Source organism: Sabethes cyaneus, chromosome 3 (genome assembly GCF_943734655.1).
Source record: "Sabethes cyaneus chromosome 3, idSabCyanKW18_F2, whole genome shotgun sequence".
Classification (NCBI taxonomy): domain Eukaryota; kingdom Metazoa; phylum Arthropoda; class Insecta; order Diptera; family Culicidae; genus Sabethes; species Sabethes cyaneus.
In genome coordinates, this window is record NC_071355.1 from 111,777,188 (window position 1) to 111,795,980 (window position 18,793).

General features: G+C 41.3%; 1 protein-coding gene across 2 annotated transcripts in view; it reads left to right on the forward strand.

The window, feature by feature from the left end:
- LOC128740009 (N-chimaerin) overlaps positions 1–18,195 on the forward strand; it is a 73,038-nt gene extending 54,843 nt beyond the window's left edge. The window contains exons 3-4 of one of the 2 annotated variants that reach the window (XM_053835519.1): positions 16,589–16,978; positions 17,039–18,195. In XM_053835519.1, coding sequence (XP_053691494.1) covers positions 16,589–16,978; positions 17,039–17,304 — 656 coding nt within the window. In that variant the 3' untranslated portion in view covers positions 17,305–18,195. The remainder of the gene's footprint in view (positions 1–16,588; positions 16,979–17,038) is intronic. The other variant, XM_053835520.1, reaches the window with a different exon arrangement.
- Positions 18,196–18,793: the final 598 nt, after the last annotated feature.

Consider the following 18,793-nt stretch of genomic DNA (forward strand, 5'->3'; position numbering starts at 1 on the left):
AAGTTTTGAGATAGGGTGTCATTCCAAAAAAAATCAGAGGGGTTGTGTATAAGCATATATAGGTGACGCAATACTACGTAAGTCTTTTTGTAGTGATAGTAGCATGTATTCATGCTTGTAATCATTCGATTCTTCATGCATACATGCTATATGCAACATATATACATGCTACATGCGTTGTATGTAACATTTATCAAAGTAGTAACATTGCATACGTTCAATTCTCAAAAGATTGTGCATTTGAAAACAATTTAACAAAATCAAGAACACAAACTATTGCTTTCTTGCTACCTTACTGAAATTAAAGATTGTTTTTATTACCCATGGTTCCCCACGTTGAAGGGATTTTACCAATTCAATCCTATTTTATCAACAGCACATCTTTTCACTACACTTCTGATGAAACGGCAAGCATGCGTATTCATACAGAGTCGTATTATAACCGAACACTACAGTTGTAGCACATTTCTCCAACACAGATATCAAATTGGCCGAGGTTTAATCGTTTCGCAGTAATCGCCTCGCGTTTAATCGTCTCGCAGTAAAGAATTTGCGACCTGTTGAGAGTTGGGACAACGAACTTGTGTCATTTTTTTCTGGCACACTTCCCTAACACAGACATCAAATTGGACTAGGTTTAATCGCGTTCGTAAGAAATCTGCTGGCACGAGGGGGTTTTGTCACTCTTTCTGGCGTACTTCCCAAGCATAGACATCAAAATGGTCTAGGTTTAATCGCGGTCTTAAGAAATCTTGTTGAAATGGGGAAACTTTGTCACTTGTTTTGGCTTACTTCCCAAGCACAGATATCAAATTGGTATAGGTTTAGATCATCGTAAAGAATCTTCCAACCAATCACGAAGCGAGAATTGTAGTAAAACATAGGTTCATTATTTTCAATTTTTCAATAGTTCAACATCAAGAATTCATACTTTTCTTCATTTGAGTCAATTCTTAGAAGATTTTTCGATCGATTGGTGAAAGAATATTGAAAATCGATCGGAAAACCGCTGCGTTATTAGCGCTCAAAACCTATCATTTTTCGTGACGCCCGCATTTTTCGCCAGTCAGCGCTCAACCTCCGAGTCGAGCACACGCATTTTGCTAATGCTACTTGTAAGTCGTGCACGAGCTATTCAATACATTCACTCGTTAAGAGGCTGTGGGCAACGCCGGCCCTTTTCTTTGCTAAATTCTGCGTCGTCGCGTGTGACAACATGATAAGACGTCGCGAAAACACGTTCCGCATCGACCTTCATACGAAGAATTACACGAATTCGTTAACGTAGAGCTGAAGCTCAAAAAAGATCAAGTGATACGAATACAGCCAAGTCGAAGTCTACATTGCGCGTTCATAAAGGTCAGTGAACTGGCTATCGCACAAAAAATAGTGGAAGAACATGATAATCGACACGAAACCGAGGTCGACGGAAAGATATACAAGCTGCGAATAACGTTAAAAGATGGTGCAGTGGACGTACGACTGCACGATCTATCCGAAGACGTGACAAACGAAAAAATCGTAAACTTTCTTTGCGTGTACGGTGAAGTACTTTCAATTCGTGACATACTGTGGGACGAAAAATACGTTTTCGGCGGAATTCCAACTGGTATACGTGAGGAAAGATGATGGTGAAGGAAAATATTCCATCCTTTGTCACCATCGACGGAGAGATAACGGCACTATCCTATTACGGTCAACGGCAAACATGTCGACACTGCAACGAATTTGTCCGCAGTGGCATCTCGTGTGTTCAAAACAAAAAACTTCTTATTCAGAAACTAGATTCAGAACAGTCATACGCGAAGGTTGTCAAACAGGTAGCAATACCCCTACTAAACCAAAAACAAATACCGCTAGCACATCGTAGTCACTAGTGACTGCGAACAGCACTAATACAAACAAACCCACAGCAGTACCAATGCCAGCCGTTCCTGCTCGGATTCCAGGTCCATCGACGACTTTCAAACCACCACCACAGCCAAACCAATCCATCCAATACACTACTATAAGCGATCGGGGAAAAGAGGGAGATGATACCGACCGATCTACAAGCTCTACAAACTGCAGAAGTTCACGCAGACGTCCACCAGGCAAAAAACCACGACACGAGATCGACGATGAGTCGATGAGTGAGGATATTCTATAATAGAATTCAACAGTAACAATATCGCCACTATAAACATCAACAATATTACAAGTACAGCCAAACTGAATGCCCTCCGAAACTTTCTAAGAACACTACAGCTCGACATCGTATTTTTGCGAGAGGTAGAAAACGAGCAGCTTCAATTGCCAGGTTACCACCTAATCTGCAATGTCGATCATGCAAGAAGGGGCACGGCAATCGCTTTACGTGATCACATCCAATTTTCCCACGTCGAAAAAAATCTGGACGGACATTTAACAACACTTCGAATAGCAGACACAATGCTCTGTAACATATATGCACCGTCAGGTACAGCAATGCACGCTGAACGCGAAAATTTCTTCAACACTACCATTGCGCTTTATCTTCGACAAAATACAGGGAATTTAATCTTAGCGGGAGATTTCAACTGTGTTTTACGGCAATGTGATGCAACCGATCAAAATACCAGTCGAGCCCTACAGGTAACCGTTCAACAGCTGCAGGTTAACGTTGTGTGGGTGAAACTAAGGCCAAACACATCAGGATACACCTACATTACACACAATTCGATGTCCAGACTAGATCGCATTTACGTTAACCGTGGTTTGAGCGATCAGCTACGAGATATAAACACGCATGTATGCGTTCTGGACGCTGCGCCCTCATTTACTAACTGCAGAGAATCGTGATGAGTTCCGTTTAAAATAGCAATTCTGGACACCAGCGTCCAACTTCACTTCTTGGATGGAATGGTGGCTATCGTACGTTAAACCTAGAATCAAATCCTTTTTTCGATGGAAAGCTAAAGTAGCGAATGACGATTTATACCGCAGCTACCAAAGGCTTTACGAACAGTTGCGCACAGCGTATGACCAATATTATTTAAACCCTTCGATGATAACGACTATCAACCGACTGAAGGCGGAGATGCTCACACAACAACGACAATTTACCATATCTTGCGTACGCATAAATGAAACGTACATTGCTGGAGAGCAGCTCTCGATATTTCAACTGGGAGAAAGAAGAAGAAAGCGAACGATCATCATACGGATAAAAACCAACAGGAACGAGATTCTCGATCGCTCAGAACAGATTGAGCAACATATGCTGGAATACTACACCCAACTCTACCCAAATCTCTCGGCTCCGATGGTCTACCGAGAGAGTTTTTTCTCTATATGTTCGACATAATACACAGAGAAGTAAACCTAATTATAAACGAAGTACTGACGTCAAATTTCCCTTCCGAGTTCGTGAACAGCATTATCGTCCTAGTCAAGAAAAAAGGAACAGGAGAGACTGCTGAATCATATAGACCGATATCGCTGCAAAATTTCGACTACAAACTACTCTGTCGTATTCTGAAAGCGAGAGTAGAAAAAGTCATACAGACGCACCAAGTTCTCGGCATCACGCAAAAATGCTCAAATGCCGAGCACAATATCTTCGGAGCAACGCTTGCGTTGAAAGATAGAATTGCACACATTATCGAAAATAAACAGAGAGCCAAACTGATCTCCTTCGACCTGGACCACGCGTTCGATCGGGTGAATCGACGATTCTTATTCAGGAACATGTGCGCGCTCGGCTTTAACCCGAGGCTTGTACAGCTGATGACCCGATTTGCAGACTTATCATCGTCCCGGTTACTCGTGAACGGGCACCTATCAAACCCTTTTTCAATACAACGGTCGATAGCACAAGGCAACCCCCTCAGTTCAATCACTTTCGCACTGTATCTACTGCCGCTACTGAACCAACGTGAACGCGTGTGTGAAACAAATCTGATCGTTGCATATACTGACGATATAAGTGTAATAACCATGAATGCAAACAGTATAAACAGATTCTACGAACTATTCTCCAGCTTCGGTCGAGTTTCGGGGGCAAAGTTGTATTTTTCCAAAACAAAGTCCATCGATGTGGGATTCATTAACAATAACCCGATAAATATACTGTGGTTGCAGACGACAGATACTGTTAAAATATTGGGGATTATATTTACTAACTCAGTGCGCCAAATGATCCAGCTTAACTGGGATGCCGTAGTAGGAAAATTCACCCAATTACTATACTTGCGGTCATTTCGCTGTCTTACACTCCTACAGAAAGTAACTTTCCTCAACACATTTGCTACATCAAAACTGTTGTATCTTGCATCATATTTACCACCAACAAGTGTTCACACGGCTAAAATAACAACAGCAATGGGAACATTTCTGTGGCGGGGAATACCGGCCCGCGTCCCGATACAACAACTAGCACGCAGTAAAGAGCAAGGCGGACTAGGATTGCAGCTCCCAGCGCTTAAATTGATACCTTTTTATCATAAATTTGTCCGCTCACGTTGTTTAATATGTCTCTTGTCTCAACACTACGTAGAAAACCATAAGTAGTAATCTTAGATTGCTACCAAACAGTCTTGAATGATAATCAACACTTTTAAAGTCTACCAGAAATCAGACGAAAAATATCACGGGCTGATAAAAATGTTGCTCATGTTGCTTGTTGAACAATCATGTCCGAGCATTTTAAAAAAATTCTTTTTTACTACTCGTAGGAAAGTGATATAAGAACATTTCTCTGAGACATCTTGATACCGTTTTGACGAAAAATTTTCCGCTTGCAATTTGGAATGATGCACTTCGATATTTCCGTGAAAATGCCTATTAGAAATAATCTTCCAAGCATAAACATAAAAGCTGTGAGAAAAAAACAAGCAAATCTTGTGTATCCAACGATTTAAAAAAAACTAATTTTCCTTACAAAATGCTCAAAATCTCAGAACTAGTTTAGATGTGTTAGTGCAAAGTGTATATGACAGCTCGTATTGTCACATACCTGGTATATATCAATTTACTTTGAGCAAGATTCACAGAACCATATGGTTATGTGAATTCACACTCTAAAGGAACCCCCAAAAAATTTGGTGGTTAGATTTTGGTGGCTAAATAGAAGCGGAAGTCAATATTTTCATATACGCATGGAGAAAATTTCGATCCAGTCATGCGGCGTAAATTGAATTTTACTGTACTTTGGCCTGCATAGTAACATGCACATTTTCCAGCCCTAAAGAAAAATCGAATAAAATTTTTCGGCACACGACTTTCGGCCCACTTTTAATTTATTTTTGCGGCTAAGACCTTCAGTTGTCCTGTGTAGTGACGTTAATTGAGAAATCGCTCAAATATCAAAAGACAGCACTTTGCGCATTTCTTGATATTGAAGGTGCTTTCGATAACACGTCTTTCGCGTCAATTAATACCGCTTTCTGTCAAAAGAGAATCGACCACACTACAATGAGCTGGATTCAAGCAATGCTCTCGAGCAGAGAAATTACAGCATCATTGGGAGGTACGTCGGTCACGATTTCGGTGATCAAAGGATGTCCACAGGGAGGAGTTTCTCTCTCCCCTGCTCTGATCACTGGTGGCCGACGTACTCCTTCACAAGCTATCACAGCTTGGTTATAGGAACATTGCTTACGCTGACGACGTTGTACTTATCGTCAGAGGTAAGTTTGACGCAGTATTGTCAAGTCGCTTGCAAGGAGCTCTAAACACCACCATGTTATGGTGCCAGTGTTTAAGGGGGGGGGGGGGGGGGGGGGTAACAAAAAAAATCTGACATAGCCTAACCGTAAGGAGTTTATTCAGGAAACGTGGAATTATTTTTCAGTTAAAAGCTATTTTGTTTGAAATTGAGTGTTCTTTTGACTAAAAAGATAATATTGAAATAATAGAAGCCAAATGTTAAAATTTTGCCTCCCAGTTGGCATTGAGATACGTCGTATGTTCGAATCTCGGCTGGAAGAGGCTGTTAGAGTCAATCGGATCGAGTCTCTTCGAGACGCAGTGAAGGTGCTGCACTTATCTTGCATGATTTTAAACCGACGCGAACCAACCACCGGTTGAAACTTGAAAGCCACATTCAAAAAAGTTAAAAATAGATAACAATAAAAGTTAAAAATAGGCACCCAGAACAGAGGGACTCAACGTGCAAGATGGCTCATACGCCAACATACGCTAAGTATGAAAAAGTTATTATCAAAGAATTTCCAAAGAAAATGCTCTATAGCTCTGCACTCGATAGAGATAGAAATGTTATTTCCTTAGCAAAGTTGTTTGCCTTTATATTTTCTATAACTTTGCCGAAGAAACCATGTGTCTATCTACTAACACAAAAGAATGGACGTGTATCGAGCCTATAGCGAACGCGAAACACATAAAACGTATGCTTGCCGTACTCTCATTTGGGTGGTTGAGGACAAGCGGAAACCACACAAGTTTATAGTAGTTGACATTTTACCCCATAAGCTCGTGAAACTGGAAATTTAAAGCTTGGATATGCGACAACTTAGCAAGTAAAGGTCCAACAAATCCGCGGTCTTCTATATAAACGTGTATTTTGAGTCCTTCGATAATTACCTAGAACAGCGGTTCCCAACCTTTTTTCGGTTCGCGTACCCCCTGACGGATTTCCATATACTATTCTGCAGCGAACTAAAGTTTTGGCGAACCCCTGGGGGTTCGCGAACCCCCATTTGGGAACCGCTGACCTAGAACATTATATTCTTGTAAAATGCAACTAAGAAAAGCTAAGTATGAAAAACCTATTTTTAAACAAGTTTTAAAGAATATGCCCTATAGTTCAGCACTCAATAAAGATAGAAATTTTGTTTCTTCAGCAAAGTTGCTTGTTTTTAGATTACAACTTTGCCGAGGACCCGGGTTCAAATCCCAACACCGCAGAAGTCACGAATGACCCAAAACTGGTTAAAGTGACTATAATCTAAAAAATAACTTTGACAAAGAAACTATGTCTATACAGTGGTAACCCGATTTTGACACCCCCGATATTACCACGTTTTTTACCCGATTTTGTTACGCTTTTGATTTGTCAAATTGAACTGCTTTTCTACTTAGGATTTATATGTTATTCCTTTCATGATGTATAGTGTGCAGTAGCGTAGCAGTAATTGGACTCTTAGAGAGAATAAGGGGATATGGGCTGTGCATTGTGGTACTAGCACTACGGTAGGAAGTGTGTTGGAAAATGCATAATAAAAAAATATATGCAGCATGTAACTGAGAGGTTACCCTCGACGTACGACATTGGTCTGACAAGTTAGTCATAGCATGTTCGAATCTCGACTGGGAAGGACTGTTAGTCACAAGTGTCGTAGTACGAGCCCCGCAGTTGTCCAGTGCTTACAGTTGGGTGCGTATAGTCTGTCGAACAAAAAATCGGATGGTTTAATTTCGGAATTTGTAAAGGGTGATATTTTTGGAGAGGTAATTACAATGTGCACTGTATTTTATTAATGAACTTTTCCAAAAAATACCAGCCTCAAAAAATATGCAATTTTTACACAATAAGTAATGATCGCGTTTTTACGATTCGGCACCACTATGCACAGCGGCCCCAAAGGTATCAAAACACGCAATTGGTCAGTACAGATGACAGGCACAGTGACAGTGATAGTGATGATGAAGAAGTTTCAAATACACTTCAAATACAACCTTGAACTGCAGCTAATTAGATTCCATACCAAAAGGATATCTGAAAATATTGTTCTGAATCTCTAAAAATAATCTGTGTTGCTTGAATTACACATTTTCGTTAATTATTTCGGACATTTACTTAATCTAGATAACACTCCCTGGGCTTGGTGGTTCAGCCTCTGGGGGCATACTCCCGGGTGGCGGATGGGAGTGGGAGCTAAAAAGATTCAGAGTTCTTTTTAATTTTATTGATTTTTGTTTTTTGTTTGACTCTGCCTCTTATTTAGTCTCTTATGTGGGCGGAGTTTTACGATTCTACATCCACTCAAGTTGACTTTAGTGATTCTTGGGATCTAGATTTGAAGAACACTGTCTCGCACGCCGACCAGACCACTTTTTTTTCGAATAATATACCAACCAAAACTGACCAAAAATCCCATTTCTTCTTATTTTCTCTTTTCAACTTCGTCTTCCACAATGCATTAATGTGTGTGAGAGGCATCGAGGGTATTTCAGGTCATCACAGAGGATAGAAGACGCTGACGACTAAGAATCTAATGAAACTAGAACTAGAAGAAAGAATGGCCCACGAAAGACAGAAAGGAGGTTTGACTGGAACAGATGCAAAATACAAGGTGGGTCCGGCAAACTGAGGTTGGTAGCGGGGATCACTCCATGTACCCTGTGATAACAGGTATGTAGGTACAAGGTAGGGTATGTGTCCCCAACAGCGTTTCGATTGGAGAACTGCACGGCGGTTTCTTCATCTATACGTTGCAGTCTCATTATGTTTTTGACACATTCCGCGGGCCGGTATACCAATCAGACATTTTATAAAACATGCTTTTTGCATTGTTGATTATTTTTCCATGATTTGGCAATGTTTGGACCTTTCAAAACTGCCGTAATTGGTATTCTAGCATTTTCGGAAGTTATATAAAACGTGTATCGAAAATAAATAAAATTTACAAGAAATAAATGATTTTTCGTGATATTTTTGAAAATGCTGCTACAGTGCGCTAAAACTTTTCATAATATCACTTGTTTTCGACCAACTTACAAAGAAATATACGCTGAATCCATTCCAAAAATAATCTCCAATAGCAAGTAAGACCGTATAACAAAGGTTCCTTTCACCACTAGGTGGATTAAATCAGGTTTTTTTTAGATTATAGTCACTTTAACAACTTGGGTGATTCGTGACTTCTGCGGGGTTGGGATTTGTACCCAGGTCCTCGGCGTGAGAGGAGTGAATGCTAACCACTACGCCGGGACTGACCCCGCGATTGTAAGTTATTATATTCTAGAAAAGGATTAATTTGATTGTTTGAAAATCATTGTCAAACATGTCAAATGTGTTAAAACACTGTGGAAAGAACTGTGTTCAAAAAATTGATTATCGTGGATTTTCCTTAAAAGTTGTTTCTTATCTCCACAACTAAAATAGCTAGAAGGTTACTTTCGCTGGCAAAGTTCTTTATAATAATCTTCTCAAAAATTTTGTAGAACATTGTTTTGCTCTGTCTCTTACTAGTAGTGGTAGTAGTAGGGGAAAGCCACCATCATTTCAAGGTTATTTTGCTCTATCTCTTAAAAACATTTGTTTTCTAACTTACTTTTAGGGGAATAGGTTACAATTCACCATAAATTCTTGCCTTCTGAAACCCCCACATGCCAAATTTGGTTTTATTTGCTTGATTAGTTCTCGAGTTTTGAAGAAATATGTGTTTCATTTTTATAGGACCCCCCCCCCTCTCTTACACCCATAAAATAAAATTGCTCTCTTACCCGCTTCATAAAATTGGTGGTCGTGTAGACTAGATCAATTCCAAATTTCCTCATTTTCCGACGGAGAGGGCGTGTAATGTTTCCGTCGTATTCTACTGCCACTCTCTTGAGTTCTGGTGTGATTGGTGTAAGTGTTGTGAGTGATTTTTTGTATGCGTCTCTTCTTTTTTGGAAATCATGTTCTGGATTGTCGCTTCTTTATATCCGTTTAGTTTTGCTATTTCAAGAATGTGTGCTAGTTCTTTTTGTTTTCCTAGCTCTAGCTCACTTAACGGTAATGTTTCCATCCTATGTATCATGTGATGGAAAGCTGCCATTTTGTGTTAGGTGGAGTGTTTAGATGAGGTAGGTATAACTCGTTTGGTGTTTGTTGGTCTTCTATAAATTTCAATGTCTGTTTCTGTGCTTTCAATTTGTCTTATTATTATGATATCCAAAAAAGGAAGTTTTCCGTCTTTTTCTATTTCATATGTGAAGTGTATGTTCCTGTGTTTACCATTCATGGCTGCTAGAATGGTTTCCAGCTCTCCTTTTTTGATGATGCTAAAAATGTCGTCGACGTAGCGCCACCATCTTGTTGGGAGTACCTGGTTTTGTTCCAGCTTGTTTTCAAGGTTAGCCATGAATAGTTCGCACAGAAACGGTGATAAAGGATTGTCCATCGGTGCACTTTTCAGTTGTTTGTAATAACTGTCCCTGAATGTAAAGTGATTCTCCTCCATACACAAACGTATCAGCTTCAAATATCCTCCCACCTTTTTTCTTCATGCGTTATCCTCATGCTGTTTCAATAGCCAGTCTTCCAAGAGGCTTATCGATTCTTTCACGGGGACGCTTGGGAATAAGGCCGTAACATCGAAAGAGACCATTATGTCGTCTTCTGCTAGTTCTCCCGATATTTTTAGGTACTCGACGAATTCTCGTGTACTACTGACACGACCGAGAACGGCTCGGGAATTTTATAGGCATTCTTTGAAACTCGGTTACCAACCACTTGGTAATCTTTTCCGTGAGTGATCCGTTTGCCGTGATTATTTCCCGCATTTCCGTTCCTGGTTTGTGTATTTAGAGTTGTCCTTTTATTCTGGGTAATGTAGGGTTTGAAGTCCGTAATTTTCCGATATCGTCTCCTAGCGCCGGTTGGCATTCTTCAATTGTACGATTAACTCGCTTAACTATTTCGGGTAGTGGGTCCGTTCTTTGTTGTCTATATGGGCCATTGTTGATTTTTTCTAACATCTGGTGATCGTAGTCCTCCTTGTTCATTATAACTACTTTGTTAGCTTTGTCTGCCTTCACGTAGTATACTGCACACACAAAGTTTCATTGAACTACACACACAAAGTTTCATTGAATTCTGAGAGGGTCGTACCAACCTTTGGGCGAGTTGGCGTGAAATCTGTGTAATGTAAAAAGCCTCAATTCCAAAAGTATGCTTTTCTTCAATAATATCTTCTAATGACAATTTCATGAATATGCGGTGCGCTTTACTTCCCTCAGCCAGTCTGGCAGCACTGTGCTCCGTGTCGCTTTGCACAGAAAGAGAGCAGAGAGATTGGTCGACAAAACTTGTTTAAACATGTTCAGTTTTTCATCATTACTTTTCTTCCCGCCGACGCGATCAGAAGGTTTCAATAAACTACCAGTTTTGTTCAGTAATTGATCTGCGGTGTTTTATTTCGCGCACCTTACTGGTGACCCCGACGTGATTAAAGTCAGATTTCGGTAATTTACAAGATGTCGAACGAGCAACGCCTGAAGGACGGAATTGTGCGTCTACAGGAGGAACTGGCAGAAACGCGAGCCACAGCCGAACAACCTAACCGCAACGGTGCAGTAAATAGGATTGGCATAAAAATCGGGTCATTTTGGAAGCGCGTTCCGACGCTATGGTTTGCCCAGCTCGAAGCTCAATTTACGCTCGCCGGAGTGATCCGAGATGAAACCCGTTATTACCACGTCCTAGCAGCTATCGACTCCGAGATTCTAGCATGTTGCACGGACATCATTCGAGACCCGCCCGCGGAGGCATGTTACGCAGCTATTAAAGAACGAATTATCAAAGAATATAGCACCAGTGAGCAGAATCGCATTCAACAGTTGCTGAGTGAATGTGAGCTGGGCGACCGCAAGCCGTCGCAACTTTTACGCGAAATGAGAGATCTCGCCAGAGACGCGATTACCGACGAAAAAATTATCAAATCGCTATGGATGAAGCAACTACCCGAAACTACACAAGTTGTTCTCAAACTGTCCGAAGCTAATCTCCAATTATCGGAGCTAGCCGAACAAGCGGACAAACTCGCAGACGTTATTAAAAACCGTAACTGGTCAGCAGCAGCCGTGAGCGAGGACAGAGAACTCGGTATAGCGGAGCTACGTGCACAAATCGCCGAACTGTCGAACGAAATATTTGCATTCCGTCAACGAGGCAGATCCCGGGACAGGAGTCACAGCAGACAGCAAGATTCTCGGAACCACTCTCGTGAGTACCACCCATTTTGTTATTACCATCGAACGTTCGGTGTTGAGGCCAGAAACTGCCGAAAACCCTGCCAATTCAAGGCAAAAAACTAGTGCAGCTGCAACCGGCGACGGGCGCTGGCAGCGAAACCAACCAATCCCGTCTAATTATCCTCGATCCGGCCACTAATTACAAATTCTTGGTTGACACAGGAGCAGACCTATCGGTTCTGCCGTGCCCATCTAATCAAAATCTAAAGCAAACGCCAGGAATGAGTCTGTATGCAGCCAACGGCTCCCGCATCTCTACTTACGGCAGCGAAATATGCAAAACCACCTTCGGTATGCGCAGAAATTTTCCGTGGCGATTCATAATTGCGAATGTAACATCTCCAATTGTGGGTGCAGGTTTCCTGAAACACTACAATTTGATGGTATACCTGCGAGGTAAGTGCTTAATAGATAAAACGACAAACTTAAAAGTACATGGACAAATAAATGCAGTTGCAGGATTAGTAGGATTGAAAACTTTTTCGTACAATAGCGATTACGGAAATCTGCTCAGTGAATTTTCGGATGTCACTAGACCGAGACTTCCAAACCAAGAGGTCAAGCACAACGTTAAACACACCATCAAGATCGAAGGCCCCCCATGCCACTCCAAATTCCGCAGATTACCTTCACATAAACTCGAAGCGCTCCGGAAAGAAATACAACTTTTTTTAGAACTCGGCTTTATTCAATCGTCAAAAAGCCCATACTCAAGCCCAGTGCACCTAGCAGTAAAGATGCTACAGAATGGTGAGGTTAAGTATAGACTCGTAGGCGATTACAAAAACCTTAACAACTCTACCGTTGCAGATCGTTATCCTTTACCACACATTTACGATATTTGCCAAACGCTGCACGGTAGACAATATTTTCAGTGATCGACCTCGAGCGCGCATACTATCAAATCCCTATGCACGAGAAGGATGTCGAAAAAACTGCGATCATCACGCCGCTCGGTCTATACGAATTTCTCGTGATGCCCCCTGGACTAAAAAACTCCGGCCAAACATTTCAAAGATTTATCAACAACATATTCTTCGACATGCCGTTCGTTGCTGGATACCTTGACGATTTGCTTATCGCTTCCTCATCCGCAGAGGAGCATCGGGAGCACTTACGATTAGTCCTCGAAAGACTGAGAAAAAACGGACTCCAAATCAATCCGGATAAATGCCAACTTGGAAAAGAAAAGGTGCGCTTCGTCGGACAATTAATTACCGTTGAAGACTGCAAGACAGTTCCGGAAAAAGTATCCGCCGTCGCTGAGTACCCAAAACCAGACACGGTCCAGAAACTGAGGCGTTTCCTAGCCTTAGTCAATTACTATTATCGATTTCTTCCCCACGCCGCCGAAACTCAACTTCCGCTGCGCAAGCTGATACCGTCGAACAAGAAAAATGACAAAACACCGATCACGTGGACCGTCGATGCAGAAAATGCCTTTCAAATGTGCAAACAGAGTCTTATAGAAGCCACCGCACTGGATTACCACGACTCAAATTCCCAGCTGTCGCTGTGTGTTGACGCGTCAGACATAGGCGCTGGAGCCGTATTACAACAGCTATCGAATAACATCTGGAAACCACTAGGCTACTTTTCTGTCAAGTTCAGCGATCGAGAGCGACGATATTCAACTTACGACAAGGAGCTACTTGCACTATATCTCGGTGTAAAACACTTCAAAAACGTAATCGAAGGACGCAATCTAGTCGTTTTCACGGACCATAAGCCGCTTACGTTTGCGTTCAAGCAAGATGCAAACAAACCTACAGCAAGGCAGCAACGGCTGTTGAGTTATGTCAGTGAGTATACAACCAATTTAGTTCACATTTCAGGAGCAAAAAACATTTCCGCAGATATCCTATCGAGAGTAGAAACGATTAGCCTTCCATCCACAATAAACTGCAACGATTTTGTAAGTAAACAGGAACACGACGAGCAATTGCAAAACTGGCATAAGAATAATCCCGATGTTAAGAAGATTAAAAGTACCGGCTTCGGCATAGAACTGCTTTGTCAACAGCAAGGAGAAAAGATTCGTGTTTGTGTTCCACAGTGTTATCAAAAAATCATTTTTGAACAAATTCATCATTTAGCCCACTCTGGTGTCAAAGCAACACAAGCTCAAATTTTACAAAATTATGTCTGGCCAGGCGTTAAAAAGGATGTATCGAACTGGATACGCGCTTGCACCGAGTGCCAGAAAAACAAAATAACGAAATACACCAGGTCAGAGCCAGACAAAATCGAAATGCCCGACGAACGGTTCGAACATATTCATATCGACATTGTCGGTTCCTTGCCGATTTCTAATGGAATGCGATATATCTTAACAATGATTGACCGCTTTAGTCGGTGGCCAGAAGCAGTTGCTTTCCCAGATATGACCGCAGAAACCGTTGCAAAAGCTTTCGTCGAAGTGTGGGTATCAAGATTCGGCGCTCCAAGGTCGACAGTTCGAGTCACAACTAATAAAAGAGCTGTGCGAACTATCGGGACTACTGTGTTACCTGACTCACTGCGAAATGCGTTGTATTCGCGGGATCGTGTTGGTTCGAAAGGTTTCGAAAAATATCGCCCTTGTATCGAAAATATCGTTAATTTTGATCACTAAAAATAACGTACTTAAACATTATATTTCATGTGCCAGTAGTACGCAATAATTGTATTGTGAAACTGAATTGTTATTTATGCAAGTTTTTACAAATTAAATGCAAAAACAAAAGCACAACTTATAAAAAATCGTTTGTTATATTAACTGAATATGCGTTATAAACGAATAAAACGTACGGTTACGTTTTATTTCAATAATACGCATATTCGCAGTGAGTCAGGTAAAACAGTAGAACGACTGCACACCACTCCGTATCACCCGCAAGCCAACGGAATGATCGAAAGCTGGCATAGACCGCTCAAAACTGCACTAGAATCTCCTTAAAAAAGTTGGACCGAAGCCCTTCCATTGGTTTTACTCGGACTGCGGACTGCAGTGCGAGATGGAGCATCGGCTGCCGAGATGCTCTATGGAACAACCATCCGTATACCCGGCGCGATGATAGAAAGACGACCCCTCCGGGGAACTTCCGAAACGTTTGTTGCTAACCTGCGAGAAAAATTAGATTCGTTTATGCCACGGCCAGCTTCCAACAACGACACAAAGCGACACGTGTTCATCCCACGGGACCTGACAAAGTGCACCCACGTATTTCTCAGAACGGATAGAGTGAGAGCCGCATTGGAACCTCTGTAAAGTGATTGTTACGTATTAAAACACTTGTGTTATTTTCGGTTGACTGTCACGTCAAGAATGATTATGATTTTTATTGAACTGCTTCCAAACAGTTTTTATTTGATGGAAATACATAAATTGGTTGACTTATTTACATAATACGATGGGCGGTGCCTATCGTGGATTGATTTTGGGTCGGTGTGTGTGTGTGTGGAAGGAAAGAGACAAAGCGGACTAAACTGACTACACGTGACGCGCATTGTCACGTTGTCGTAGGTCGGCTTCGTTCTGTTATATATAGGTTAAAGTGGACTGTCCTGAGTTTCGTAAAGGAAAGAACAAAATAAGGTGTCAGATTGCGCGTTGCGCAATCCGCTTGGATTGCTTATGGTTATTTATGATGTGTGGACGATTGTGGGTTCTGTTAAGCGATGTTGCAATGGATTTATTTAGGTTGGCAGGTGGTTAGCCTTTCGGTGATGCCACCCGGCTTGGCTTGGTATTGCTCAAGACTTATGGTGCTGAATCGGGTTGTGTGAACTGATATAGGATGATCTAGGTTTTGGAAAAGGTTGTTATTTGAGTATGCCAGATGAGTGGATGGGATTTTAGTTATCTGGAATTGTTTAGCTAGCATCTGTGTAAAATTACATCACACCTCCCTTCACTGGGCCATACGAAGTCATCTCAAGGACCAACAAGACATTCAACATCAAAATCAAAAACAAATCCGTGACAGTATCAATCGATAGAGTTAAGCCAGCCTACACTGTTACGGATCCTGAAGCTGCCCCATCGTCTGATCGGATCACCAAGAGTGGACATCACGTGCGTTTTCAGATCAGTAGGAATCTTCCTAGCAAGGGGGAGTGATGCGGTGTGCTTTACTTCCCTCAGCCAGTCTGGCAGCACTGTGCTCCGTGTCGATTTGCACAGAAAGAGAGCAGAGAGATTCGTCGACAAAACTTGTTCAAACATGTTCAGTTTTTCATCATTACTTTTCTTCCCGCCGACGCGATTAGAAGGTTTCAATAAACTACCAGTCTTGTTCCAGTCTTGTAATTGATCTGCGGTGTTTTATTTCGCGCACCTCAAATATTTAATATTCAGGCATGTATAAGCCGCCCAGTTAGCTTCGAGGTACGACGCTGGTCTAACAAGCCAGTCGTCTTATGTTCGAATCTCGGCTAGGCGGTGCTTGCTAGTTAGAGTCAGTAGGATTGTTGCACTGGCCCGTAATTTTCCTGTACTCTAACAGCCGGCTGCGAAGTCTGTCGATAAAGAAGGGTAATGTCTAAAGACGGTATAAACCCATGGCTTTGCTTTGCATGTATACAGATACACTTATACACCAACATCTCCTTATTTTGTAACAAAAGATAGTTCTAAATATTTTCTATATATTTTCTTTCATTACAGATTGTGCATTTGTTGCACATATCAAATGTTCGGAGTTTGTTCCTTCAAAATGTGTTCCTGACTTGAAGCGGCTACGTGGTATTTTTGGTGTTGATTTGACAACGCTAGTTACTGCTCATAAGTGCAAAATTCCATTTATTGTGATCAAATGTGTTGAAGAAATAGAACACCATGGTATGCTACAAGAAGGTATTTATCGAATTTCTGGATTTGCTGACGAAATTGATGCGCTGAAAATGGCACTTGATAAGGATGGAGAAAAGGCGGACATGTCTGCGCTTGCCAATAGTAATGTAAACGTAATTGCTGGAATTCTCAAATTGTACTTGCGACTTCTTCCTGTCTCTTTAATTACGTTTCAAGCCTATCCTGCCTTCATGTACGCGATGAGTAAGAGACGACCGTTATCGTTAATAAAATTTAATTTTTATTTCTTTTGGTTTCTTTCAGCTTTTAGAACCGTTGGTGAACAAGTACTTTCACTCCGTGAAGCAATAAAACAATTACCATTAGCCCATTTTAATTGTTTAAAATACATACTAGAGCATCTCAATCGAATCGCGTCACATCATGCCCTTAACAAAATGAATGTATCTAACCTTGCTACCGTACTCGCACCAACTTTAATAGCGACGCCACAACACATGACAGATTTATCCCAAGAAATCAGCATGCTCACTGCCTTGATTGATCATTACTATGCGGTTTTCTTGTGAAGATATGCTCTTCACTATATATGCAACAATAGGAGTTCTAACACGAGTTATCTCCAACGGTACTGGATCAGAACACCAACCTATGCAGAACGGCATATACATGTGTTGATAATACCTGAAATTCAACGGAAACGGACGGGTGCATGTTAGGAACTAGCCATTGGTGTATATAAGCATAATAGAGTTAAATAATCAAAGAGACGAGTCAGCCTAAAAAGTGTACTCCAGGTGGCGGATAGGAGTTGAAAATGAAAAACAGGGGTGAAAAAAGTCATATTTATATCTTGACTAGCTGACCCGACAAACTTCGTATTGCCACAAATTAAGCTGTGTTGTACATAAATCGTGAATCTCGGATGACCTTTCTCACAATCTTGAGTTTTGCAAGTTTCTGGGGAGTTCATGAGTGTTTTAATATACAAATTTTCCTCACAATAAAGTAGAAAACAACTCCCATTGCTTAACCTGATAAAATAAAGCGGATAGTATTTAAATATTTGCCATCATTACAAACCATTTCGCCGAATATCATTTTGCGGAACACCAATTCTCGGTTGACCATAACGCGGAATATAGAATTTCGCGAAAAACTTTTCGCGGGATGTACCATTTCACGGAAAATCTTTTCGAAGAAAGTACTATTTCGCAGGGGTGACCCAATTGAAGGAAAGTAATAGAGGTCAGTAGATCCAGGAAAATACAAAAACCTAGATAGAGGTGATCTCTACGGGGGCTGTCTCCCCGCAGTGGCCGGCGAATCCGACGGCAAGTCGCCGGCAACACTCGCGGCCTGTGGCCGTCTCGCGCTGAATTAACTAATGTTACTATTGATAGTTTTTGGTTGTCTTGTTATTGATAAATGCTTTATAAAAAAGTCTAAAATTTCTCGAGTTCGATTAGTTTTTGAGTTACGCAAAAATTTCTGTTTTATTTGTATGATAGTCCTTATCCCCCTACCACAGGAGTGAGGAGTCCAGGCTTCTGAAACGTACCGCATGCTGACAGTAGTTTGTCGATTGTCAGGCTACTCTGCCCATAAATGAAAAATTGGCTAATATGCCATTTTTTCCAAAATTGAGATCATAATATCACATGATAGCATACACTCCAACTAATGTTCCTACGGAAGCCGATTGTAAAAAAATGTATTTTTGGAGACACAGGACGTGAAACAATTTTGGCTAATATCCAAAATAAATGAGAAGTTGGCTAATATCCATAATGATTTCAAACCGCATGCGCAGCAACCGATGTGTTCTTATTTCGCATTTTTCCATCACACATTAAAACTGATCATGTGGTGTGGTGGTTTCATACGTATGGTTAGCAATCGCAAGGTTTTTGGATCGAATCTTGTTATTTTTTCACATTTTATCTTTTTTTTTACAATCAAGACAGCAGGCAGCTTCCATTAATGACGGCACGGAGTAGCTGCTTCTTCCTTCTGGCTTCAAGCGCTTGAAGCACACGATTCGTTGGCAACTTGCCC